The 27,745-nt window shown below is 34.7% G+C and overlaps 1 protein-coding gene across 2 annotated transcripts in view; it reads left to right on the forward strand.

Annotated features, from left to right (window-relative positions):
- LOC126781213 (voltage-dependent L-type calcium channel subunit beta-3) overlaps nucleotides 1-27,745 on the forward strand; it is a 187,728-nt gene that overhangs the window by 130,092 nt on the left and 29,891 nt on the right. Inside the window, exon 1 of one of the 2 annotated variants that reach the window (XM_050506096.1) lies at nucleotides 24,809-25,010. The exons of the other annotated variant lie outside the window; for it this stretch is intronic. Coding sequence (XP_050362053.1) covers nucleotides 24,966-25,010 — 45 coding nt within the window. The 5' untranslated portion in view covers nucleotides 24,809-24,965. Of the gene's footprint in view, nucleotides 1-24,808; nucleotides 25,011-27,745 lie in introns of those variants that run through there. 2 annotated transcript variants of the gene reach the window in all.

Below are 27,745 nucleotides of genomic sequence, written 5' to 3' on the forward strand. Positions count from 1 at the left end.
GTTGTAATGTTTTAATATACCAGTCTCTTGCATATCGATGCAAGTTAGGTATCACGCGAAGATACCTTACCAGCATTATGTTTTTTTTCTACCGGCTCATGAACTATCATTCCCTAGTTAGTTTCGTATGAGATTAGGAAGCAAAACATATACTAAATATATATAATACCTATATTCGTATCATACAAAAGATTAATACTCTACCACGTTTTTCATATATAAAAGAAAATATTGGTAGAATATTCAGACTTACTGTTTATATATATTTTAATGTCTTACTTAGTCCTTACACATTGATATACATTTGAATGTATAATAATAATAAAGATAATGAGTCAGGAGGCGACGGTACGCACCGGATGCGTTGAGACTCGCGCATGCCACTCTATGAACTTAGGAAGACTCAGACAGGGCTATGTATTATTAATTTATACTTAGTATTATTCGAAATGCAAAAACGATTTCGTTGTAATAATATGTTAATATTACTATGTTACTAATGTTAATATTACTTACGGCGATCTGCTATCTGGAAGGCTTATAATATTTTTTGTTATAGAAATCAACTATGCTAATCGAATATGAGAACAAGGAGTCATTATTGTTTTATCAGATACACTCAAAAGTATTAGACAGTCTGCCTTTTTTATAACCGAATATATGAATACACAGAAGCTGAGAGATTTTGTGCGTTTAATATTGTTTGTTCCTCCGAAATGGTCAGCGCACGTGCGGCACAGTCGAGTGTTTTCAACACAATGATTTTGAACCCCGCTCTACTCACGATAACTCATGTAACTTTCAAAGCATCTTATGTCACTGTCAGTGTCACCATTAGTCATACACAAGTCAGACCTTACTATAATATATTTAATTATTATTATTTATTATCTAACATATATACGAGTTACTAGTGGTAGAGCTTTATGCAAGCCCGTCTGGGTAGGTACCACCCACTCATCAGATATTCCACCGCAAAAGAGCAGTATTTTGTATTGTTGGGTTCCGATTTGAAGGGTGAGTGTGCAGTGTAATTACAGACACATGAGACATAACATCTTAGTTCCCAAAGTTGGTGGCACAATGTCTAGGGCGTTGGTGTCCACTTACCATCAGGTGGCCCATATGCTCGTCCGCCTTCCTATTCTATAAAAAAAAGTATACAATTTTTTATAACAATTCAATGGTTCATATGAAGATTATTGATTAATTAAACAAGGTATTTGATATCCACTGCTAAAAACATTTCCTAAGTCATGTCTATAAATCAATAGATCTATATAAACTAAACGAATCACACAACAAAGTACCAAAGAAGTGTCTCCAGCACTAGAAATAGCCGGTGCACTATCTCCGTGTGGAGGGGGCACGCTTCCGTTGCTAGCACGTGGCATGCGTTTTTTTTTTTGTAACTATTACTAAGAGTGTATTCGTATCAGGTGACTTTTGTTAAGAGACTTGTGCTTTATATGTTCAGTAGTTGCTGTTTGCGATTTTCTCTTTATTAATGGGACACGATAAATGGAAAGAAACGAAATCGTTTGCAGTTGTAATATTTGTGTTGAATAAAGTCTTATTATTATTGTTGATGAATAATTCATTTGAAGATACTATTCCTTGATATTTTACTTGTTGGCTTTTTGTAAGCCTGTCTGGGTAGGTACCAACCAATTATCACATATTCTACCGACAAACAATAATACCGGATTTTATAAATAAGGGACGTAACGTCATAGTTCTTAAGATTGGTGGTGTGTTCATTATCAATGTGATAGTTAATATAAATTGGGCGTTGGTGACTATTTGCTTGTCTGCCTATCTATATTAAACAACAAATAATAATAATAATATAATAATAATATCCTGGGACATTTTTCACACACGGCCACCTGATCCCAAATTAAGCTTGTACAAAGCTTGTGCTATGGAAACCAGACAACTGATATACTACTTTTCTTTTATAAATACATACTTATGTAGATAATTACAAACAGACTAAGGACAAACAGACTAGTTCATGCACATAAATGTCTGTCCTGGGTGGGAATCGAACCCACAACCTTCGGCGTGAAAGGCCACCATTTATGTTTCTTATTTTAAAACTAGCTGACTACCATTACATTTCTTTTATTAAATTTATTCAGTCATGTCCGCGAGTTCCTGTATTGACAAAATATACTTTAGTACTATATTTGCTGAAAAGCAATGAAAAGACAATTCTTTTGTGTGTGTCTTTATAAAATATTTTACATGGTAGGGTTATACGTTCTATCAATAATCTTTAGATTATATAAAAGTTTAAATCTATTGAATTGTATGTATTAAAGCACTAGTGGAAGAATGTAGTGTACATGTGCATATCGTATGACGATCGTGGTGTGGTATCAAATACCTTATCAATAAATTATTATTCCTCGGTACGAGATTAAGCAACGGTACCGCTATAATCTTTATGAATTCGAGAAAGACTCCGGTAAGTAAGCGGGCATATTTCACTGCGATGTGGCAATACCGTCACAACGAAAATAATACTAAACGAGTGTGGGTGGCTGCACTCGATTGCATGAAACGCCGAAGACATTCCTTGGATGAGGCGTTCTGACTTAACTCTTCGATATGTCGTCTTCCTTTATTATGAATTTAAAAGGGAGTTTGCATGTTTGTTAGTTACACTACTCAACCGATCATTATGTAATTTTGCATAAACGTTGTCAGGTAATTGTCAAGGGTCCTAGCAACTACCCTAACACAAGCGGTCGAAGCCGTGGGCGATGGGGGATAACTGTAGGTAATAATCAAAAGATTTTTGAAGTGAAACATCTTCACGGCAATTCGGAAATCCATAGGGATTACATGAGAGAGATAAAAATAATAAACGTCATTATTATAGAGAGGGACAGAAAAAGAGATATATTTTAAGAAGTTACACTTCTATCTCGTGTATATAGTACGGGTATCTGCACGTCCAATTTTTTTAGTGTAATTTATGTACGTATTGTAATTTTTATACGTACATATCACTGTAATGTTATAGTCTAATATTTAAGGGAATTTAATCACATTTTGTTTTATTAAAAACCGAAATAAGTCTTTGAAGTAATATATCCTAATGTATTTTCTGTCATTGATAACTAATTAATTTATTATGTTTTATATTTAACAATCGGTTCGAATTAGTCGAATTATTCATGTTCTGCTAAAAGTTCGTATTTATTAGTTTTATACATAAGCCATGGCATTGAAATGAATGAACGTTAATTCGTACTTATAAATTACAAATTTATGAAGTACAAAAACAGTAAACGCCTTAGTTTAACTAACTATTATATTACGACACGCAAAAAACGCTGTTGGTATATCAAGATCTATAATTATATATTGCTACAAATTGAATTATGAAATTGTTTTTATAAGAAGAATGAGATAAAAATTGTATGTAAATTTATCAAATTTAATCTGAGGAAATTGAAGTCTAATACATACATACTACAGAAAAAGAAAATTGGTATTGGCTTTATAAGTTAACATGGTTATTTACAGTAACAGTAACAGCCTGTTAATATCCCACTGCTGGGCTAAAGCCTCCTCTCCCTTTTGAGGAGAAGGTTTGGAGCTTATTCCACCACGCTGCTCCAATGCGGGTTGGTAGAATACACATGTGGCAGGATTTCAATGAAATTAGACACATACAGGTTTCCTCACGATGTTTTCCTTCACCGTCAAGCACGAGATGAATTATAAACACAAATTAAGCACATGAAAATTCAGTGGTGCTTGCCCGGGTTTGAACCCACGATCATCGGTTAAGATTCACGCGTTCGAACCACTGGGCCATCTCGGCTTTTAACGTGGTTATTTGCGTGTTACCAATACCAAAACATATTTTTTTATTTTCGTCTCTCTGTTCGTTTGTCCGGGATGGTCTTCAAAACGGATAAAAATTACAAATGCAAATAACTGTATTATTATAAGGAGTACTTCAAGATACCTATTAGTTTTTATTTCATCAAAATAATGTTCTCGTAAGTATCGTTGTTATCTACTATTTTAGGCTTGTCTATACTGTAAAAAAACAAAATAACCATTTTTTTATTAAAGACTAACGCTGCTACTGCGTCAAATCGAAATATTTGATATATTTAATTCAAAAAACCATTACGTACATTAACCTAGTAGGATTTTCGTCACAAATTGAATTTTGGATATCAAAACCGCTAGTTTTTCTAGTACACTGGTGTTTTGCCGCATCCATGAGATCGTGTCGCCCTATCTCTTCGTAACTGAACGCGATTTATATGTCTCAGTAAGTTTATCTTGGTTCTAAGATTATTCACGAGTCCGTTGAACGATATATTTACTCTTTTTACTTTTACCGTTCCTTTTCACTCCAATAAAAGGTTCGGGTCATATTGCTTTGATTCGTATTTTTAGCGGAGCGCCTCTTCTGCCCGCGGGTTGAGACTTAACGCGGCATGGAATGCTTTTACAAGACTAAGACGAAGGGAATGTACTTGTGTCGTCTAAACTTTAAATAAATAGACCGCTTTTAATATATGACGTAATGTTGTGTCGTAAAATCATTACAAGTGAGTGTACGTAACGTTACCGGAGTATTCAATGGTGTTACATTGAACCACGTTACTGGATATAATATATATATGTAAATATCAAAAATGAACTAAGTATAAAATACATGATTATCCCGTGAAGAGATTTCATCCGAATATCCATCCAAGCAGCCAAGAAAAAATAATTTAGACAGATTAGAATGAAAAGTGAAAATGAAATATATACTCAGTTATAAAGCTTCACTAGAAGTGGGTATACAAATATTATAAATATTCAAACTCACTTTATCGTATGAACTAGAATAATAACTAAATATGCCTTTTCAAAATTTTTCTTAAGAATTAAATAGAGTTTCTATTGCGCATAGAATAGTACGGCTCATCACGGTCTTAATTACCATAGCTTTGTACATCCTAAAGCTTCTATAGTAATACTGCACTTTATTACTTCCTGTCAAATGATATTACATATGAGATGGCCTAGTGGTTAGAACGCGTGAATCTTAACCAATGATCGTGGGTTCAAGCCCGGTCTGAATTTTCCACCACTACTGAATTTTCCCTTCATTCGTGCTTGACGGTGAAGGAAAACATCGTGAGGAAACCTGCATGTGTCTAATTTCATTGAAATTATGCCATATGTGTATTCTACCAACCTGCATTGGAACAGCGTGTTGGAATGAGCTCCAAACCTTCTCCTCAAAAGTGAGAGGAGGCCTTAGCCCACCATTGGGACATTAACAGGCTGTTACTGTTACTGTAAATGATATTATCAGTCTAAGTACAGGACTGCAATTAAATATAATATCATTTAGATTGTACATACATTATTATTTATGTAATTTTCATTCCATGTAAAAAGAAATTATAGCGAATAGCATTGTAGTTTGTAATATTTAAATTGCAATTTAATTTAATTACAAGATCCACGGGACTCGCGTGAATGTAAGGTGTAAAAATAGACCCAGTGTTTCAGTGGATCAATGATACTTTCCGTGTTTAGAACTTCAACTTTAAGATCTTGTAATGAATTTTAACTCACAATATTTTTTTAATCGAAAACAAATTGCGTGCTGCGAGCGAAATAAATAAAATATAAATGTTACCGACGCGTTGGCGTTACATTGTTTATGGTAAAAGCTTTCAAAATCACGCGACGGCCAAAAGCTCAGAACATAGTGATAATTGTCTCGTTCGAAATTAGAATATTTTATCATACATTTGCTTTTAATAATCAAAGTTTAATAGTTAAAATTAAAAAAAAATTATATTGTTATGAAAAAGTAATTGAATTACTGAGTACTGGTGGTAGGGCTTTGTGCAAGCTCGTCTGGGTAGGTACCACCCACTCATCAGATATTCTACCGCAAAACAGCAATACTTGATATTGTTGTGTTTCGGTTTGAAGGGTGAGTGAACCAGTGTAATTACAGGCACAAGGGACATAAAATCTTAGTTCCCAAGGTTGGTGGCGCACTGACTATAAGCGATGGTTGACATTTCTTACAATGCCAATGTCTAAGAGCGTTTGGTGTCCATTTACCATCAGGTGGCCCATATGCTCGTCCACCTTACTATTCTATAAAAAAAAATTTGCAATATATATTTAATAAAAAAAATATTACTATACAATGAAAAGGAAAGTAAAATTAAACAGACATGTACACATTATAGAAAATGTGTTTCCGTCCAAGATTATCTATCCAAGTGAGCGCTGGCGGTATTACTTTTCTTGGTCATTAAAAAGCAAAAATTACTAAAACTGTTAAAATTATCTTGTTTGCTTAAATATATTATGTAGAGAAGAAGTTAAAATAACAAGGTTAGCTATATCTTTTATCTACTTGTGGTTTTATATAGGGTTCAGATATCTAATATGTCTTCTTACTGTAATTCGGAGAGCAACTCTTCACTTCCGATTGATATCACAATCATTATTGTTAACCGTTGAATAATTTAGTTTCATGTTTCATTCGTTCACCTATGAATTACCGAAGTCAGTTGGTAATCGCTACCGAAATAATTTACTGGTAATAACGCTTTGTAGAAATCCTTCGAGATAGGCACCAATCATTGATCAATTATTCAAATGCCAAACATCAATACTTGGTGTCATTGTGTTTCTTTTGGAAGGATTAGTGAGTTTAATTATCAAAGAATAAAATGGTTTATTTCCATGTTTTGTGCCTCGTTGATGACGTAAGACTTAGTAAAGTGTATGTCTAATCAACACTATTGTGTTTCTTTGTAAAAGCACGTAAAGCCGAGGGTCCTGCGCCTAAACATTTTCTGGTCGCATTGGATTTGCCGTTCCATAGGATTATGAGTGTGATGGAAGAGAGATTCTACTTGTGCTTACATACACACTTGTACACTATACAATGTATAGTCTTATTGGCTCCTTTGAGAAGAGCCAAAATCAGTCAGGAGGACTTCATGGTCGAAGACCACAGATAACCAATTTAAACACAGGGAAATGAACACACTTCTAAAACAGAGAATTATTTATTCTGATTTTGCTCCGCAGTGTTTAAACTACGCATGTACATGAACGTTTTTATCAGAATATTCAGTTATTTTTTCGATGTGTATTTAACCATAGCATTTTATTATTAAAAAACATATGACTCACTCTGTACTGTTTTTTTTTCTTGTATTTTAAAGTGCGGTATATATATACTGATAAAATAATGACATAAATAATAAAAATAACAAATACAATATAATTAAATTTGCTTCAAATCATTGAATTAGCTAAAACCTTAATGGCTTGAGCTATTTGAAATTTAAATCTATAAATTTAACGTCTCAAGGGAGTTCATATGGTGCGGCAACTATTTTATTACTTTTCAATATATTATATTATATATTATAAGCAATAAACGAAATGCATTATAATATCGGAATCTGAATTGAATCCTTAGTTTATATTACGGTTGGGATTACCGGCGCGCGTCGTCAAACATGTTATTTTTGCCCTGTAATCTACCGCCCTCGCGCTGAATCACGTCTTATAGACAAACTATTTTAAGAAAATTATTTTCACTTGTTTTCATTGTCTCTATTACATATCGAACAGATATTCTCTAATGACAGAGATGTCACTGGCTATTAACACAATAGCGGAGATGTCTGAGTTGATAAAACCTGCTGATCTTTATTGAAGATCAGCAGGTTCAGAGTTAGACATTTGTTACGCATTGACAGACATTGTTGTGCATGTCTGGAGTACTATCTCTCAAATGTGCGGCAGCATAATGGAATTTGTTCCAAAATCTTGCTTCACAGGAATCTTGCCTGTTTTCATTTCGCAAAATATTCTTGAAAAATTCTTTTCAAAAATGGTTTTCCTGTGCTTAATTTGGGCTTATAATTTACCTTGAGTTTGGTAGTGAAGAAAAAGATAGAGAGGCAACCTGCATATTCCGTATGAAAATGTGCCACATGTGATTCCATTAATCCACGCTGCACTGGAATAATCTTAAAACCTACTCCTTAAGTGGAGAGGGTTTTTCCAGCTATGAGACATCGACCGGCTGTTACTTTTTAACACAAACATCATTTAACTTGATAATAATTTAAAAATAAATAAGAAACGAAAAATAATGTTTCAAAATATTCGTAACCATTCGAGAGAAGTTTTGTCACGCCGAACGTAAAAATAATACATTGAGTAACAAACTCATCGAGTGACGTCAAATTATTTCCTCGTAAGAATTCAGTAAATTGTTACACATGTACGCGTCAACATGGAGGGAAAAAAATAGTTGAACTATATAAAAAAGATATTCACTTACTATTAAATATATATCTCTCTCACTGGTGGTAGGGCTTTGTGCAAGCATATATGGACCTCCCCATACTATCAGACATTCTACCCCCAAACAGCAATAATTTTGTTCCGGTTTGAAGCCTGAATAAGCCACTGTTACTACAGGCACAAGGGATAAAACATCTTAGTTCTCTAAGGTTGGTGGCGCATTGGCGATTTGATTGGCGAAGGTAAGAAGTCGTTAATACTTCTTATAGGTGTACATTACATTATGTATATAATATTATTATTGATAGGCCTACGAAATTTTATACATACCTAGGACATGTATTAATTAATTTATTTTCTGTCAAAGTGGATTATCACTTTTTAACTTTTAACCACGCTCCGTGGTTTTTTGTATGTTATAGGCAGGTGTACGAGCAATTGGGCCACCTGATAGTAAGTGGTTACCACCGCCCATAGATATTGGCGAGGTAAGAAATAATACCCATCCATTACCTCGCCAACGCTCCACGAACCTAGAAACTGAGATGTTATGCCTCTTGTGCTTGTAGTTACACTGGCTCACTCACCCTTCAAACTGGAACTCAACAATAGTAAGTATTCCTGCTTGTGGCAGAATATCTGATGAATGGGTGGTACCCACCCAAACGGTGCTGCATAAAGCCCTACCACCTGAAAAAAAATCCTTCTTCGGATAATCATTCGCTTGCGTAAATAAATGTTTATTTCAACTTTTTCAATCATTTCGAATAAATTATTTATATCCCAAGACCCGACGTTACTTTAACGGAATGTCGGTACATACGTTGTCGACACTTGAATCATAAGTAATGATCAATTTTATAAATATGGCACTATTTGGATTTTAAGCTGAGTAATTCGTTGTTGGGGAAATTTTGACATATTTATATTTTGAAATACCAGAATTAATTTCTTTATCTTTTAAATGGATCTCCTTCAATGTGTGCTTATTTTTGTTACTACACGTGTATGTATGGGTAGCTCGTTGATGTAGTGGCTATTTTATACGGCTGTATATACGATAGCCTTGATCAAAATCCCGAAAGAAAAAGAAAAAGAAATCTTATTGAGTTTGACAATAATTTGTCATTAATTATAGCCATTGAGATTGACAGGCCATGATGCGTCTCCCGACCTAGCGGATTAGAAGTCTAAAAGAAAAGACACGAACACCTTTCCATACCTGTGTTTGCATGCACACTTATGAGCTAAAATATCTTTAACGCAGTTATCTACTCTTTCATTTGGTAGGAGTTTCTGTCAAGACTGCATTATTTATTATTATTATACAGTTACCTCACTTAGACTTTTCAACTCTCCGCTAAATTATTTCACAATGGAACAATCAGACATTCACTATAATGGTTTATCACATTTACTAGCCAAATATTTACGTAATTTTATGTTGTTAATATGCCGATGGTTCTTATATTAATAAATAAATTACGAACGCATCGTTTCGAGATTATTAAATGTTGTTACGATATAAACCACAATGTAATCAAAGCAGTTTTAAAGAAAAGGCAATGTATTATACAGTGACAATTAACTCGAATTCATTTTAATTCACATTACCTTTCATGTTATCGAAAAAAAAAAACTTAATAATCAGTTTTTTGACGGCTCAAACGTTATCGCCATTACGATCGTAAACACGAGTAACGTTAATCAATAGTAATCTTTAACACCAGTGCGTGGTACGTGTTCGTGGTACGTGTTAGGGGTACGCCGCGACGTCGGCGCCTCGCGTGCTGTGATAATTGCAAGACTTGGTTCGACTGTGTTCACCCTTTGTTAGTTTAATTTGGTCGAGTGACTGGACGAATGGTTGAATAAAATTCAGTGACGAATAATTGAATGGCTTATGGAAAAGAAATCAGTGTGCCTAGTGCGAGTTTTTTACTTATTCGATAGCGTTCTGTGATTTTTACTGTCACTAGACGGCGCTTTTGTTCTTCCATACAAATCGCAGTTCATGTTAACGCTATATATATGTAGGATATGGTCTGTATGATCGTTATTATTATATTTTTAGTGACGCATGATTTATATGTCAAAAATACAACTTCGATTAAAGTTATATTTAAAGGTACAAATGTGTTGTTAGATAAGCAGCCGTATACCTTAATGTTGACGAGCGTCAGTTACGAGTACGTTCACTTTAAGATAAATCCAACACAAAGCATATCTTTAATAAAAAATAAATATATGGCTTTAATAGTGGTGTTCCATTAGAACGCCAGAAACTTGAACGTGTAAACGGGTCGCCAGCAAGTGCGTGCAAGACTCAGTCCCACACCTGACAGACGAGAAATAAAATAGATAACTCTCACCTTTTGACTCGTTTATTTACGCATTCTGATTTATTTACAACTGTAACGGTTTAAAAGTTCTTGGAGAGCATATTCTAAATTCGAAATTCATTTTAAATAGATAACAACCCGCAATTCAATTGATAGAAATAGCCTAGTAGATAACATATGTAGACTAATTAGAGCCCAGTTTGAATAGAAGTTCCGAGGTCTTTGCGTAGTAAAATTTGCTCTGTCAAGATATCGTTGCGTAACTTGCATGTTTCAGAAGTATGTATATTGTTCTAGGTGGCGTGTTTGCTGGCTGAATTTACATTTCGTAGCGTGATAAATTAATGTCCGAATCCATCTTATTACTAAGAGAGAAAATTAGCACTATCATTGAGACATTTGCGTTTCTGTTATATTTAAGGAATTATAGAATGGAGATTTATCTAGAATAAACTACAAGACGACTAGATTACCAAAGTCACTTTAATCTTTAAAAGGTAAATTTTTAATTAAATTTAAATTTTTAATTTTTGGATGGGGTTCGTTTCAAATTCAAGTGTAAAATTAGACCCAAGCATACGGGAAAATCAGATTGATTACGTCTTGGCGCTTGTAGAAGTAAACCGTATTTATTATTTTCATAGTTAGTATTATAATATATAATATATATTATAATACATATTTAAAGTAATTTTTAATCATGAATTTCCTCAACTTCAGATTGAAACCAACACGTGAGACACACAACAATTAGGATATTCTTTAAATATTTAGTATTTTGATTGATAAGCGATAGACAGTTATTTATATAAGACCAAAGACATTTTACCAAAGAGCTCTGATATTTACGTCCATTATATTTATTTCGGTAACATGCTTAGATTTTCAGCCAGTATTAACTTACACTATTATCGTAATCCAGTAGGTGAACAATAATACGAGCAACATAATCGTAAATTAAAATTAATTGAAGTATTACAGTTTATTAGCTTACATGTTATACGTCCATTACATCTATCATTTACGGCAATTCAGTTTGAATGTGACTCATTCGATAGCACCAACACCCCGACCTCACCGATTTGCTGATGTCTGGTAATTATTCAGAGGAAACAGTGAAATAACTTGTGTGGAGTCTACCTCGCGTGTTTTAGCTTCACGCGAACAGAAACTGTAAATGAATTATTATGCCATCGTAATACTAAGGGTCCTGTATTAAGCGTTTTGTTATCTATGCGTTTAATAAAACCGTGACTTCGTTTCATTGGTGACAGTGGACTCATTTGACTAAAATTACTGTTATCACTTTCTCGCATTAGGGGTTAAAAGAGTAACGAGTATTTTTTGTTTTAAAATGAATTTTGTTTGGACATTGTTTACAATAAAGTCGACGACAATTTATAATTTTTTTGTTGGAGTTATTAATAGTAAGCCTGTGGGATCGGCCGTTTACGTAACACGGTACTGTGCGAAACGATGCTTACTATAGATATGTACTGTTACGGTCTCTTTAAAACGCTGATCTCGATATATAGACCTCGAAAGTGTTCAAACGCTTTGGGTCACGTCTTTCAAGCCATTGCAGCGGAAACGTCGAATCTAACGTCAGTATGAAATTAAATATCTTCATTTAAAAAAAACACGCGGGCATTTTTTATCGACTATTGTTGTGATCGAGACGTCGCTGAAACATCGATCGGGAGTTTACGCTGACTTTCCGTACAGCATTTATATCCAAAATATTTTGACACAAACTTATGTATAAATCTACACCACGTATATGCCATGGTGACCTGGTATTTATATTTGTGTCGAGTTTTCTTTATTTAAATATCACACTGACACTATTAGACTGATTAAAATAAAGTTCCTTGCATCCTCGTAATTATATAATACCCTTATTTTTCGAGACATACTTGGTGGTACGAGTTCGTGGAAGCTTCTTCTAGATAAGTGATGGCACTGATTACTTATTCTACCGCTAAATAGCACTACTTAGTATTGTTGTATTCCGGTTTGAAGAATGAGTGAGCCAGTGTAATTATAGGCACGAGAGACATAACTTCTTAGTTATATAGTTATATTGGTGATATGTAAGATATGTATCTTATAGGAATATTAGTAATTTCCTTATGCAATGCTCGGTGCATTGCTATATTATTATATTGCTATATATTATTATTAACAAGAAAACCTATATACGTTTATTTATTTTATTAAAAAATAACTAAAATAGGGAATAAATGAAAAGCTAAGAAAAGAGTTACGGATTTGCAGTACATATTTTTTTAAGGAAACAAACAGTATGATATTACATTAAATAAATCCAGTATACGCGAATCCATTGCTGTTCGTTGATGGCAAAAAGCAATAGAGCGAAACACGTTTGAAATCAAATTGTAGAAGGAGATGATTTACAGAAAATATTCGACAGAAAAATTTACAAAAAATATTCGACAGGGTTTGAACCTAGGACCTCGGGATCTGCGCTCTGCAGACCCTGATCAGATATCTAGACCAACGAGGCAGTCGCTATGGAAGGAGTACAGTAATAGTAATACTGTAAGAGCCTTCTCTATCCATGTACCCTACATGCAGACAAAAGATGTGCTGAAAATATGAGATCAATAAAATGCTAGCTGACTAGATAATAAAGACAAGCTGTCTTATCTACCTGTACCCAAGATAGCGAAAGATGCGTGATCACTATTATTAGTTACTTGGTAAAGGGAGAAGAGTAAAGGCTTTTCAGTTATTTTATAATAAGATTCAAAATAATAACACCTAATAAGATGTTACGCTGCTAAAATTATCATATTAAAACAACATTTCGTGTGTTTTAACCGCACTTTAAAACTATAAAGACAAACCGCTCAATTCGACGAACATCGCCGTACCTGTTATTAATTTTTATTATCGCAATAAACGAAAGCACCACGCGCTCAGGCGTTTTACAGGCACGTTGAATGTTAAAGAACACGCTTTTACGTCGAAGAGATATATAAATCATTACAGGTAGAAAAAATAGATTACGAGAAATCGCTGAAAATATCTTTTGCGAAGACCTTTTAACATATATTGTGTGGATTAGTGCTAGTGATACAATTCAGCTAAACTCATTCGTACCATAGCATGTATAATTGGTGTAACTGGTGTATAGGTGGTACACCAACTGATGGTAATTAATAAACATATTGACATCGTCAATGAGCCACCAACCTTGGAAACTAAGATGTCATGTCCCTTGTGCCTGTAGGTACATAGGCTCACTCATCATACAAAGTGGTAGGTACATAGACTCACTCATCATTCAAAGTGGAACACAACAATAAGTACTGCTGTTTGGCGCGTGGGTGAAGCCTAGCCCAGCCAAAGCCTTACTTTCTGAAAATGTACAACGCTACGGTTTTTTAAATGTATTTTACAAAACGGTCATTGTATCCGAATGCAGCAAACGTCAAAATTTTAAAGTTCATATATTATTAAAGTCATCTTTTAATAACTAACCCAAGCCGAAGAGAGATTCAAACATGTCATTTAATTGGCTGTTTTAAATATATCACCCTTTCCAAACTTACATACTCTCAAAGTGTTTAGACACGGAAATGCTGTCTATTTCCCGAAACGCACTACATTTTAAATATGGTGAGGTGAATGCACTCTCATTAAAGGCTATATGTCTTTAAATGTATTTTAAATACATTGACGGCTTTCTACGGAATGGATGGTCGATATTTGTAAATAATGCAGCGATGCACGAGGGCTTACTCGTGGATGCTATGAGTAATGATGTAGAGTTTTCGATACATCGATATTTTTATATTGTGTTTATAAAATAATATTGTTACTTTATTTTAAAAATGATTGTATACATTTTGAATCGTAATAACCTTTAACAAGAAATTCTTGCTGTGAGAGTCGGAAGTGTCTTTTTAATTTGAGTGCCAACTTAAAGCCAAATTTTTAGGCAATTTGTTTGCCATGGCTATACTTTTTATTAATTTTTTGTTATGGTATTATATGTACAAAAGACCAAACCGACTGTCCTTAATTAAAATGCTAATCCAAAAATAATTACGTAATATGAATCTCAACAACGCAACAATCTTAATATTGTATAAGTAACATAAATATGATAGAACTTTGTAGAAAATATCCAGAGATTAATGACAAATTCCAAATTATATAACTTTGTAATGACAACGATCTTTCATAATTTGATGGGTATTTTAAAAAAAAGGCACGAAAAATGTATCGATAACAATGTAGACATCACTAGCACGTGTCACATTACGCCGCCACTCGGGCCTCCTTATTTTTATTTTGTCAAATTGTAACTGAAATAAAACCGGCGGGCATAATAAAAATACCATACGTACTGTTATTGCAATGGTACGGAAATAGACACGGCGGCCCCCGTGTCGTGTGCCGGCCTTAGACCAATCGGTAGGTCGTAGGTATTAACTGTGAAAGTGAGTATACATTGTTGATTATTCTTATTTTATGTTATTAGAACTACCAACCGCATTATGGTGTACAATTGTGTTAAGTTTAGTTACTAAATACTCATACAATGCAATTTAAAGGCAGTTTCATGCATTTTAAGCAAAGTAAATCGTATTGTTATAAAATATGATTAATATATTTAAAGAAAAAGTAAAACAAAAGTTATCATAGGTTTATTATTGGTTAACGGTTACAGTTATATATAAGTAATAAACTATCAATACAATGTTTGATAGATTAAATATCTTCAAACAACTTACTAGTACTTTAACTTGGTGGTTGGGCTTTGTGCAAGCTCGTCTGGGTAAGTCTCGCTCACCCATCAGGTATTCTACCGTTAAACAGCAATATTTAGTGTCGTGTAGTAGTATATTAGCATCGTGTTTCTGTTTGAAAGGGTAAGTGAGCCAGCGTAACTATTTACCATCTGATGGACCACAGGCGAGGAGCATGAGCATATTAAAAAAAAATCTGCTGAATCCATTAGGTACATTACTAGAGATGCTTCTGACGGTAAATAAGAGAAAATACAGTTGCTCTTGCATTTTATAAATACAAATTATAAGTACTAAAAGTACTCAAAAATAAACAAATAATTTTAACATTGTGAATAAAAAAATACTTTATTCTAACTACTAATACCAATTAATTTGACTGTTTCGGTACATAGATTCTACTGAGAGGAACCGGCAAGAAACTCAAATCAATTATACAATTACTGTCTTAAGGATAAAAAGCAATTAATACCTTAGCTTTAAACTGTCAACATACTATATAAACCTCCTTATACATAAAAAATGTATTTGAAAAGTAATGGAGTTTGTATCGATGATAGCATTATGCGAAAAATAACATTAATAGTAATTAGTCACTTCATCTCCGTCCACTGTTCTATGCGCGCGCTCACTCAGGAAGCGTAAGTTTCCACTTATTTCTACCGACACCCTCGTGCGACTGCGCACGCGCCGTCATTAGCGCCATCTACAATTAGCCGACGAACTTGTCACAGATGCGACAGGTTTAGTATTTTTTTTTAGTTTTGTGTACGGATTAACAAAGTCAGGTTAGTTAGTTAGTCGATGTATAAAAACAAGAAGTTAATATTTGTACTCCGTTATTGCCTGTGAAACTAATTTTTTTTTTATAGAATAGGAAGGACGAGCGTACGGGCCACCTGATGGTAAGTGGTCACCAAACGCATTGGCATTGTAAGAAATGTCAACCATCGCTTACATAGCCAATGCGCCACCAACCTTGTGAACCAAGATTTTATGTCCCTTATGCCTGTAATTACACTGGCTCACTCACGCTTCAAACCGATAAATAACAAGTACTGCTGTTTTGCGGTAGAATATCTGATGATGATAACTTTTATATTTATATACTGGAAACGTAATCCTTATATACCTATGTACATACTCATACTGATAATGTTATGGCAAGCAGGCGGCATTTCCATATGGGGAATAATGACATTATATATATATAAAGTTAAAAATAAATTGCAGAAGTTTTGTAACCAATAAATAATTTTTTTTATTATTTATTTACTTTTAAGCATTTTACATTTGTCATCCATTGAAAAGAAAATTAATGGTCTATATAGTATATCTAATCTAATTCGTTTTTCAAAGGTGTTTTTCGGAATGGGAATTTGGTTGCAGCTGAAGGGATATAGCATCTATACTTTGTACGACTTGCAGTGTCTGCGTCTATTTCAATGAGTTAATGTGGGCACTTACCATCTGGTGGCTCACTACCTAGTGAGGTCAGCTGGTGTGGGGTCGGAAACGCATGCCTGACCCATTACGCGAGGATGTCTTCTGAATTCCCTCTTCATAAGACATCGCTGTATTTGTCGTGGTTGTGGTTCGCACTGGGCCTCACTTACCACGCAATTTTTCAACATAGTCAACATAATTTTCATGCAACCAATGGTGAATTTTGAACAAATACTTTAGTTACGCATAGGAAGTATTATTGTCTTACATTTTTTATATGCAAATTAATGTCTTTTGTATTCGAATAGTATCAAATATGTGTTTAATATGCCGAGATGGCCCAGTGGTTAGAACTCGTGAATCTTAACCGATGATCGTGGGTTCAAACCCGAGCAAGCACCACTGAATTTTCATGTGTTTAATTTGTGTTATAATGCATCTCGTGCTTGACATTAAAGGAAAACATCGTGAGGATACCTGCATGTGTCATATTTCACTGAAAGTTTGCCACATGTGTATTCCAGCAACCCGCATTTGAGCAGCGTGGTGGAATAAGTTCCAAAACCTTCTCCTCAAAAATAGGAGAGGAGGCCTTAGCCCAGCAGTGGGACATTCACAGGTTGTTACTTTACTGAACTATGCGCTTAATTATACAACATCCGATTGAATTAAAACATTGTTAGGCGTTGGCACTCGCGTGAAGATTTCAGGCGTGGTTCAATTACTGTAAAAATTGGCGCGGCAGTCGTATCGGATAATTATTTATATAATTAAAAATAAATTAAACAGTTAAATGTAAAAATATATTTAAAAACGTTGTTTAGCGTTCAGTTAATCACTGATTAATCTCTTTCTGTCATCATTAATTTGACATTCGAAAGAAAAAGACACAGCATTGTTTTATAATTTGTTCTATAAGTAAAGTCGATTAAAATAATTAGTGTATCGTTCGATAAATAGCATTATTAGAAACATGAAGAAATGATATTAAGTTTCGTCTTATTAATTTTCCCGGTAATTCTATTCAGATTTGACATAAAGGGATAACAATTTGATCATTCTAATTTAAACTCTCTCATGAATATATAAAGTTCAGTGTCCATTACACTAATGAACAGCGAGACAAATGCAAGTGTTACTTATATATCGTAGTTAACCAAATATGTCGCCGGGTGAACGACACCGTCTATTTCAGGGCAATAATTATAAGTGGAGGGAATGTCCGCCTGTGAAGCTTCAGCGATTCTTACTTTCCGACTTTAATGGACTGAATTGTAAAACAGTTTTGCCTTTTTTATCTGTGAACGTATTTTTGAATTTTATCGAAGGATGTAAATATATAAATATAGGGCATATAACATATTTATTTTATTTTGAATTAAAATAAATATATACGACCTTATTTACACGTTTAGCGGGTGACTAGTTGAAGAATACCGTGTCTTTGTATGTCAAATCAATAATGAAAGAAAGAGATAAATCTAAACAATCGCTAAGCAACGTTTCTTTTATTAATAGCAACGATTATAAATATGGCTGATACTTTATAATTGTTATTATGTGCGTCTATTTAAATTAAGTTTGCCGTTTGTCATATGATAAAATTGTCGTGTATATATATGAAACATGTGTAGGTAGAAGAAGTGAAACAGCTACTATCTATAACGTAATAAATTATTTCAGCAAACTGACTTCATCGTTTACTGGTGGTAGAGCTTTGTGCAAACTCGTCTGGGTAGGTACCACCCACTCATCAGATATTCTACCGCAAAACAGCAGTACTTGGTATTGTCGTGTTCCTGTTTGAAGGGTGAGTGAGCCAGTGTAATTACAGGCACAAGGGACATAACGTCTTAGTTCCCAAAGTTGGCGGCGCATTGGTGATGTAAGCGATGTTTAACATTTCTTACAATGCCAATGTCTATGGGCGTTGTTGACCACTTACTATCAGGTAGCCCATAAGCTCGTCCGTCTTCCTATTCTATAAAAAAATCAACATGAACATTTAAATACACACCTATATGTATATCTATATATATGCAGTCAATCATAATATTATCTAAAAGTTTATAAACAATATGATTATGATGAAGGAAGATCAGCCAACTGCGCAGGACAATTTATTGTGCACAAGTGTGCAAGCACATGTGCACTCTCTATTCTTTCACTCTTTATTGTGTTATACTGCCTGTATATTTATTATTTATTTTTTAATTTTATTTATTACTGAACCGAGATGGCCCAGTGGTAAGAACGCGTGAATTTTAAACGATGATCGTGGCTCCAAACCCGGGCAAGCACCACTGATTTTTCATGTGCTTAATTTGGATTTATAATTCATCTCGTGCGTGTGAAGGAAAACATCGTGAGAAAAATTGCATGTGTCTAATTTCACTAAAATTCTGCCACATGTGTATTCCACCAACCCGCATTGGAGCAGCATGGTGGAATAAGCTCCAAGGCTTCCCCTCAGGAAAAAAAAGGAGAAAAGGCCTTAGCCCAGCAGTGGGACATTTACAGGTTGTTACTTATTTATTACCAAATTCACATCATAAAGGATCAAAACTATGATATAAGTAAGGACGACAAATAGATACGTGAAGGAAATTCAAGTCTTTATTCTTCACCCATTGACCCGGACACCGCATACCACTCCCTATGCTCTATTGCTCTGACAACCACCGGATCCGATACGTCATGTATGTTGTGCCTGTAATTACACTGGCTCACTCATCCATCAAACCGCTAAACATCAATAAAATCAGTGTATTTGATCCAGTGGGCATCTAACAAGCCTCACCATCGGTAAATTGCGTCGGTCTACCTCCCGGCGAACCTGAGACATTCATAGCCAGACGACCCTTATAAAATTAAGCGAGTGTTAAATTATCTAAACCTACTAAGATTAAAAATGTTATATTAATTAATGATGGATATTTTTATTTGATTATTATTTACAAGTAATTATAGTACGGTGACTTTCACTTACTAGATAATATTTATAAATTATAAATTAAAAAAATCACAAAAGGAAAGAGATAATAAATATAATAAATAATAACATAAATAAACATTAAATTTGTCAACAATAATATTGTGATTCTTTCAAATTAAATGAACATATACAAAATTAATTATTATTATGATTCTATGAATATTAATATTTTTATTAGAAATAGAACATTATAAATAATTCACTCAATTACTTTTAAAAATCGAAATAACACAATTGTACAGATTCAACAAATCACAAGTCTTTACCTTTCTGTCCTAAGTCTAACAAAATGGCGGTTTGAAATTAGCGCGCGTCTTTTTTTTTAACAACGCTGTCTGTTTGTTTGTTGTTTGGATCAAGGAATCTCTTTTTTTTTTTTCGCTGGAAAAACGCATTTACGCGTTTCCCCCACATGAGGTGGGGGGGTATGTGGGGCTTGCCGGCACTGAAGGCGCCGGAATACCCACTAAAAAACTAGGGGGTTCTCGGGGTACTGAGTACCCCCCTTACCCCAGCGGCGCTTACGGTGTGGGAAGAAGCATAGCGTCGGCGCCTCCTCCCGGAGGTCTTCTTCGGCGGAGCGAATCAGCGGCGGCTGACCTCGCCTCTCGCTCTCGCTCCGTGACCTCCTTCTGCAACATAACACACTCGCAAAAAGAGACCATCTCCATCCAACACCTCTCGCTGCCAAGCATAGCATTAATCACGCTCGGTAGCGAGATGTCTCCGCCAACTATCGCCGCTAGGGTATGCCTCTGGGGCCCCCACGCAGCACACTCCGTCAAAGTGTGATGTGCCGTGTCCAGTGGCGCACCACACTCATGGCAGGAGGGTGATATCTCCCGCCTCGCTATCCCGTGCAGGTACTTACCGAAGCAGCCGTGCCCAGTAAGCACCTACGTCAGTCTAAACGTAAGTGTGCCGCTCCTTCTTGTTACCCAGCGATTCAAGTGAGGGCGGATCGCCTCCACTGTCGCCAGGCCTGCTGATGGGGATCTCAGATCCTCCTCCCATCTGCGAATGAGAGCTTGATGGGCTACAGACCTGATTCGCCCCACCTCCGCTGATCCTAGACGGTCGCCATTCGCCCTGGCTTCCACCCGAAATCGATGCACTTCCGCGAGTACCTCGGCTTGGAGTTCCCAGGGCGGATCACTCGCAAGAAGTGTCGCCGCCGTCCACGACACCGATCGGTAACCTCGTACCGCTCTCACCGCTATAACTCTCTGCGGTCTCCTCAGAAGAGCTCTATTACGAGCGGTGAGAGCGTCTACCCATATGGGTGCACCATATAACGCCATGGAGCGCAGTACACCGGCGTATAATCGCCGGCATGGTGATTCCGGCCCTCCCACATTAGGTAGGAGGCAAGGAATCTCCTTACTATACATTATATGTAATATATGAATAAACTATGGATAGTGGTAGTGAATTATAATAGAAAAAATCAGGCTTGCAATTTCCAATGCTGTATCTTACTTAATACTTTACTATTTCTTCTCATTACGTTTGTAAAATGTAACAGCCTTAAATTGTTTTCATTTACCGCCGAGCATGAAATGAATTCTAAACACAAATTAAGCACATGAAACAACATTCAGGTGTTTACGGGACCATCTTGGCTCTATATATTGTGTTCGTTGAAAATTGAAATTAATGGCATTTAGATTTCATTTTAGTAGTTAAAGGCACAATTTGTACAAGTTTAACTGCCTATGGTCTAGTGATTTTAAGGTTGCATAATCTGGATCTTTAGTACAAATCCCGGACTGATTAATAAAAATTATGATTAATTAGGTTTTAATATCCAGATATTATTTTTATTACATTTTACACTATAGTCTCTTAAAGACTACAGACTAGCTGCTCCGTGCCGTTTCAAGCCCGTAAATAACAATTTCATATAGAATCTAGAGCCTTTCTAAATTAACGAGTGATTTTCCCTGTTCAATACAGACTGGTAAGATCCTGAGTCGAAGTCAAAAATCTAAAATCTTTATTCAATATAGAAGCGTTACACTCACTTATTGATTGTCACAATTATGAATGAAATATCATTGTTACAAACACCACAAATCTACCACCGGTTCGGACCGGTGGTAGATTTGTGGTGTTTATATCCGAATATAAACACCTCAGAGCTGAAAAGAACCGGCGAAAGAAACTCTGAAATGATGAGCAAAGGCTGCTTGTATTGTATTACAATAAATATATATTTAGTAACGCCACTTAGAGAAATCAGGGGGCCCGTTATTGACCAAGCCAATAAACAGCACTGGAAGCGAGCCATTAAAATATTTCGATGCTGGGGTTTGTATCGATGCTAAAAACGACTCCGCGCATATTGACGGACATAAACGTATCAGAAATTGTCGCGTCTCGATGTCCATTGACGCAAGCTAGCAAGTTTTCTTTTTCTATTTACCAATGTCCCTTGTAACTATCATTACACTGGCCCACTCAACCTTCAAACCGGAACACAACAATACCAAGTACTACCGTTTTGCGGTAAAATATCTGATGAGTGGGTGGTACCTACCCAGACGAGCTTGCACTAAGCCCTAGCACCAGTAAAAATAAACTTATCCGTCTCAGCGAATATGTGTTTTTGATTTCTTTATCGCAGTTCTAAAATAAAATCATAAGACTTTATAGCATTACTTCACACCTCACACCTCTTTAAAAACAAAAAAGTTTTATATTCTCTGACTCACAAAATTCGCGTATTTTACGTAAAACTTTGATATTAATGACGCTCTACACATTGGGTGATTCTTTTACGTGTCTGGACGGTAGCCAGATTGAACTAGATATTTGTAACAATGATATTTCATTCATAATCGGCGAGTGAATTAATCAAAACGATGAGTTTATTACAGTGTTTCATTGTGTAACATATTTAAGTATAATTTACATTCTCGGTGATGATTCTAAGGGCATTGTGAGCAAAATGTATCGTTCTAAAAGGTTTTGTAATATTGTAACAAATAACAATCAAATTTTTATTAGCACATTTTTATTTACAATAAATTATTAATTAGTAATATAACTTTATTAAGATTTATCATAAAATATAGTATATAATATAAAAAATAGATGTTCAATGTTCTTTGGTTTCAAGGTTGCTACATACCTAATTTTAATCAAAATTGGTTCAGTGGCTTAGCTGTGAAATTGCAACTGACAGACAGATATAGTAACTTTCGCATTTTAATATTAATACAAAAATTAACTATTTTTTTTATATTATATCTACCATGTACTGCCATCTATTATGGCATTCGTTAACTACAGCGCAGCGCCATCTGTCGACGTATTTCGATGTCTGATGTTCTTAAAGCTGGACTATAAACGCAACAATGTAGTGTGTGCATTATCCGATAGGTGTCGTATGTTGCCGTTATTCAAATACAATGAAGAACGAAATTCAAAAAGGTTGTCATTTTGCATACCGTCATTGTTTATTTTTAAAACGTATGTAATCTTCTAATTCGATATAAAACTAACTTTTGAAGCCCATGTAAGGAACTATAATATAGCATGTTAGTTTATTGCCGATTAGGATTTTTAAATACAACATCTAAATATTTATAATTTCCGAAAGAGGTTGAGTTTTTATACATTTAGCTATTTATTTATGATATAAACATCAACCTTATAAACAAAAATCACTAATGAATGTTTTTAAACTTAAGAATATATCTTATAAAATATAAGAATATTACTTTAGAAAATTGCTAGACGAGTAGAGACTAATCTGTATATTTGTATGTGGAACAACTGCGACTGCCTCGCTGGTCTAGTGGCCTGAAGTAATGCCGGAGGTCCTGGGTTCAATTTCCAAGTCAGACCAATAAAAAGTTAGTAGGTTTTTCTGTCAGAAAATTCTCAGTAGCAGTCCGGAGTCTTGAAGTTGGAAGTGTGTACACTCCCGTACCTTGGAAAGCACGTAAAACGTTGGTCCTGCGTCTGAACTCTTTCCGGTCGTGTCGGATTGCCGTCCCATCGGATTATGAGAGTTAGGGAATAGAGAGTGCACCTGTGTTTGCGCACACACTTGTGCACTATAATATCTCCTGCGTAGTTGGCTAATCTCTCTTGAGATTGGCCGCCATGACCTAAATCGGTCTGGAGGACATTATATGGAACAAATACATTTTAGATAACATACAAGTTAATTAAACATTTTATTAACAATTTGAAAAGAAGTAGATTACTAATTAATTTTCGAATATGGCATTAGCATTCAAGGACCTGACACATCAATGTCGGGTTAGGCGGAACTCCTGGCTTCACTCACACCAACTTGTTGCATCATGTGTCTTAGAAAAGTGACTCTTATTTCATTAGACATAAAGGCTAGAGGAACGCAAAAATATTGTTGCTGGATGGTACCCAGAAGTTTGTACCAGTGGATTTTGACGGTTATTAAAATTGTTTGTTGTACATTGAATACTTTCACTTGCGTCAAATGTTGTTTTAGGGCAACCTGAAGGTGCTATTACTAAGAACATTAGTATTAAAATAATTGATGTATGAGTAACAAAACAAAACACTGTGAATCGGCGATAATATATACAGACATATATATCAATTTTTATTACAAATCTTCTATTTGGTAGATTTCTTGTAGGTCTTTCCCACAACAAATCTATTATGTATTGTATATGTTTACTGTATATTGGTTATATGAGGTTGAATAAATTTTGTACATGAAAATATACTATGAGTCGTAACTAGTAAGACATTAGAAAAGAAAGAATGAAAAATAATTTAAAAATTCCGATCATATCGATACAAATTCAATGTCCACCTCTATACCTGACACAGAGATCTCACACAGCCCAGTCATCGCATCGAACCGTCAATGTACACCTACCGCCATAACGTAACGAGTACGAACGACGATCCCAGTGGGCAAGTATTTTTAGCATCAGTCGAGTGCTCGGCGCGCGTACTCGCCAGACGAACTAACCAAAACTACAATGCTGTGTTCTTAATACCCTATAGTACTAGATTACCGTGATAGTGAACTAAACAGTGAGATGTGCGTGTTATGACGAAGGCTTGAAGATGGATCACTTCAGACGACAGCGGTACAGGGTCGGCAAGAGACGGGTACGCTATATAAAGTGTATTACTTTCAAATTTTGTTGCCTTATTTTAGGTTATATTTGGTGGGTTTAGCTGTGTTATAGTGTACTTTCTATTTTAAAAATTAATATTTAACAATAATATTCAATTTTTATTTAATAGTAATACGGTACCCGACGTTGATTTATGTTATAATCGTATTTGATGTTTTGTTTTGACATATGTCAATTTTGGCTCCAAAGTATATTATGTTAGTCTATTTTTATTGGGTACACTATATTTTGTTTGTTTTTAGATACAATTCTTTGTATAATAAGGTCTAAAATAATAGCTACCAAATTATCGGAATAATGACTACTATTTTATTCATATAATAATTCCAAAAATTAGTTTTCATTTTCGTCATGTCTTCTGACTTAAGTTGTTTAGTTTTATTAAATCGCATTGCAATTTAATTAAAAAATAATATCGAAGACTATTATTTAAAAAAAATGATATATTTATCATATTACTTTGATAGTGGGGTATATGTGCTGTTTATTCAGTATGTTCTAATATTAAGGCTTTAATACGAGAGTAAGTTAAATAAAAGTAGTTATGAGTTTTTTCTGGTAATAAATTAGTAGTCAATCGTCTTGTCATCGACAAGCTAAAGCTCTGTTTGTTTTGCAAACTTGCGATACCTCATTAAATTCGTTTGACAAAAAATATCAAAAACAACTATACAATGTTTCAAATCAATCGTATGAACTATGCTTAAATACGAACACAAAAAAATATATTATGTTTTACATAAATTGACAGCTGTAAATGTCCCACTAGCCTACGGCCTTCTCTTTGTTGAGGTTTGGAGCTTATTCGCTCACGCTGCTCCAATGCGGTTGGTCGACACAGATGTGGTAAATTTTCATCTGACATACGGGCAGATTTCTGCTTTCCTCTCGATGTCTTCATTAACCGCCGAACAATAGACGAATTATAAACACAAATAAAGCACATGAAAATTAAGTAATGATTTCCCTAGACCCTAGAAGATTCACGTGTTCTAGTCACTGGGTCATCTCGGTTTTTGTGTTATTTTTTACATATAAGTCATCGTCATTAAACGTGATGTAAAGTTATCGCAGGATTCAATAAATGCTGCAGCTCATTAAAACTCCCTCAAGTTACATTTTAAGACATCATATATAACATATTAACGAATAGCTTGAAGTTTATTCAGGAACATTTTGCGATATTTAAGCTACGTATAAGCTAATGAATACGTAAGATATACTTATGTGTATTCAGATCAGATTAATATGTATAAGTCAATGGTCACCAAGAATTTTATTTATGGTTTCGACATAAAGACACTTTCATTATTTATCGAGGAATAAGCGATATGTTTTGACAAAACCATGGTGTCTATGAGTAAGGAGCGAACGCGTTATTCCTATCGAATATTACTCGATATATATCATGAATCTAATTCACTTAAGATTATACTAATAATGCCGCTTTACTCGCCTAATTAGGGCTTATATATTACTTTATACTCGCGATATAATTCAGAATTCCTAAATACCAACTTCCATAGCTCTTCCTTCAAAAATGTAGGATTTTAATACAAACTTTTATCCCAGCTATTGTTAAATTTTCAAAAATCATTCTTTAGAGCTAATTTACAGTGTAAAAGGAAACCCTGCAAAATTTTCATGGTTTGGGCTATGGGTTGCTATGTCAATCAGTCAATCAGTTATTATTATTATATTATTTTTCATTAGAAAAATATGAAAAGTAATTTAAAAGCCGTATATAAAGATACAGATGAATTGTTTGATATTTATAGCAGAGGGCGCATTCGAATTCAGTGTTACAAGTTCCGGTACGAATGGCGTCCGAGTTGTGAATCGTGACTCATCTCGCGATCGACGCGGTCAGATGTTTCATGATTTAATTACGGGCCTTTGCGTAAACATTATGCACTGATTAGTAATAACAAACTTTCTTTATTCATATGAATGCTACATATATCCATAATTAGATGGTACATTATTTACATACCTACTTATGATGCTGTCTGATTTTGGTCATGTAGGCAGGACATATTATAGTGCACAAGTGTGTGCGAGAGCACATATGCTTTCCCTATTCCTTCGCTTTCATAATCCTATGGGAAGGCAATCCGATACGACCGGAAACAGTTCAGGTACAGGACCAACCGCTTTACGTGATTTCCTAGGCACGGAAGTGTACACACTTCCGATTTCCAGACTCCGATCTGCTACTGTGAATCTTTGACGGAAAAACCCAATAACTTCTTAGTGGCCCCGACCTGAGATTAGATTAGTTATTAACCGAAATACTGTTACTACTAGATTAAAGCCAAAGTCAAAATCTTTATTAAATATGGATTACACTTTTTTTTATTAATTGTCAAAAATCTACTAACGGTTCGGAGATAATCATCGTAGACCTGAGAAAAACCGCTGAAAGAAACTCAGCGAGATTTTTCTTTTTTTATTCATTTTTGTTTGCTAACTTTTTTTATTTGAAACAAGTGTGTTTTCATCTAAGAAGAAATTTGTTTTATGATATCCTTGAAGACATAAACGTTCCTCTTTAAGGAAGAATCTTTAATTCTTTCAAGTTTTATTACTCAGCAATTGACAAGCACGGCAGTTCTGCAGTATTAACAAAATAGTTCGAAATAAATATATTTAACAAAATAAGATGTTCTAAAAGAAAATATCGGAGATAAAATGAGAGATACGAAG

This window comes from Nymphalis io, chromosome 3 (genome assembly GCF_905147045.1).
Source record: "Nymphalis io chromosome 3, ilAglIoxx1.1, whole genome shotgun sequence".
In the NCBI taxonomy this organism is placed as follows: Eukaryota; Metazoa; Arthropoda; class Insecta; order Lepidoptera; family Nymphalidae; genus Nymphalis; species Nymphalis io.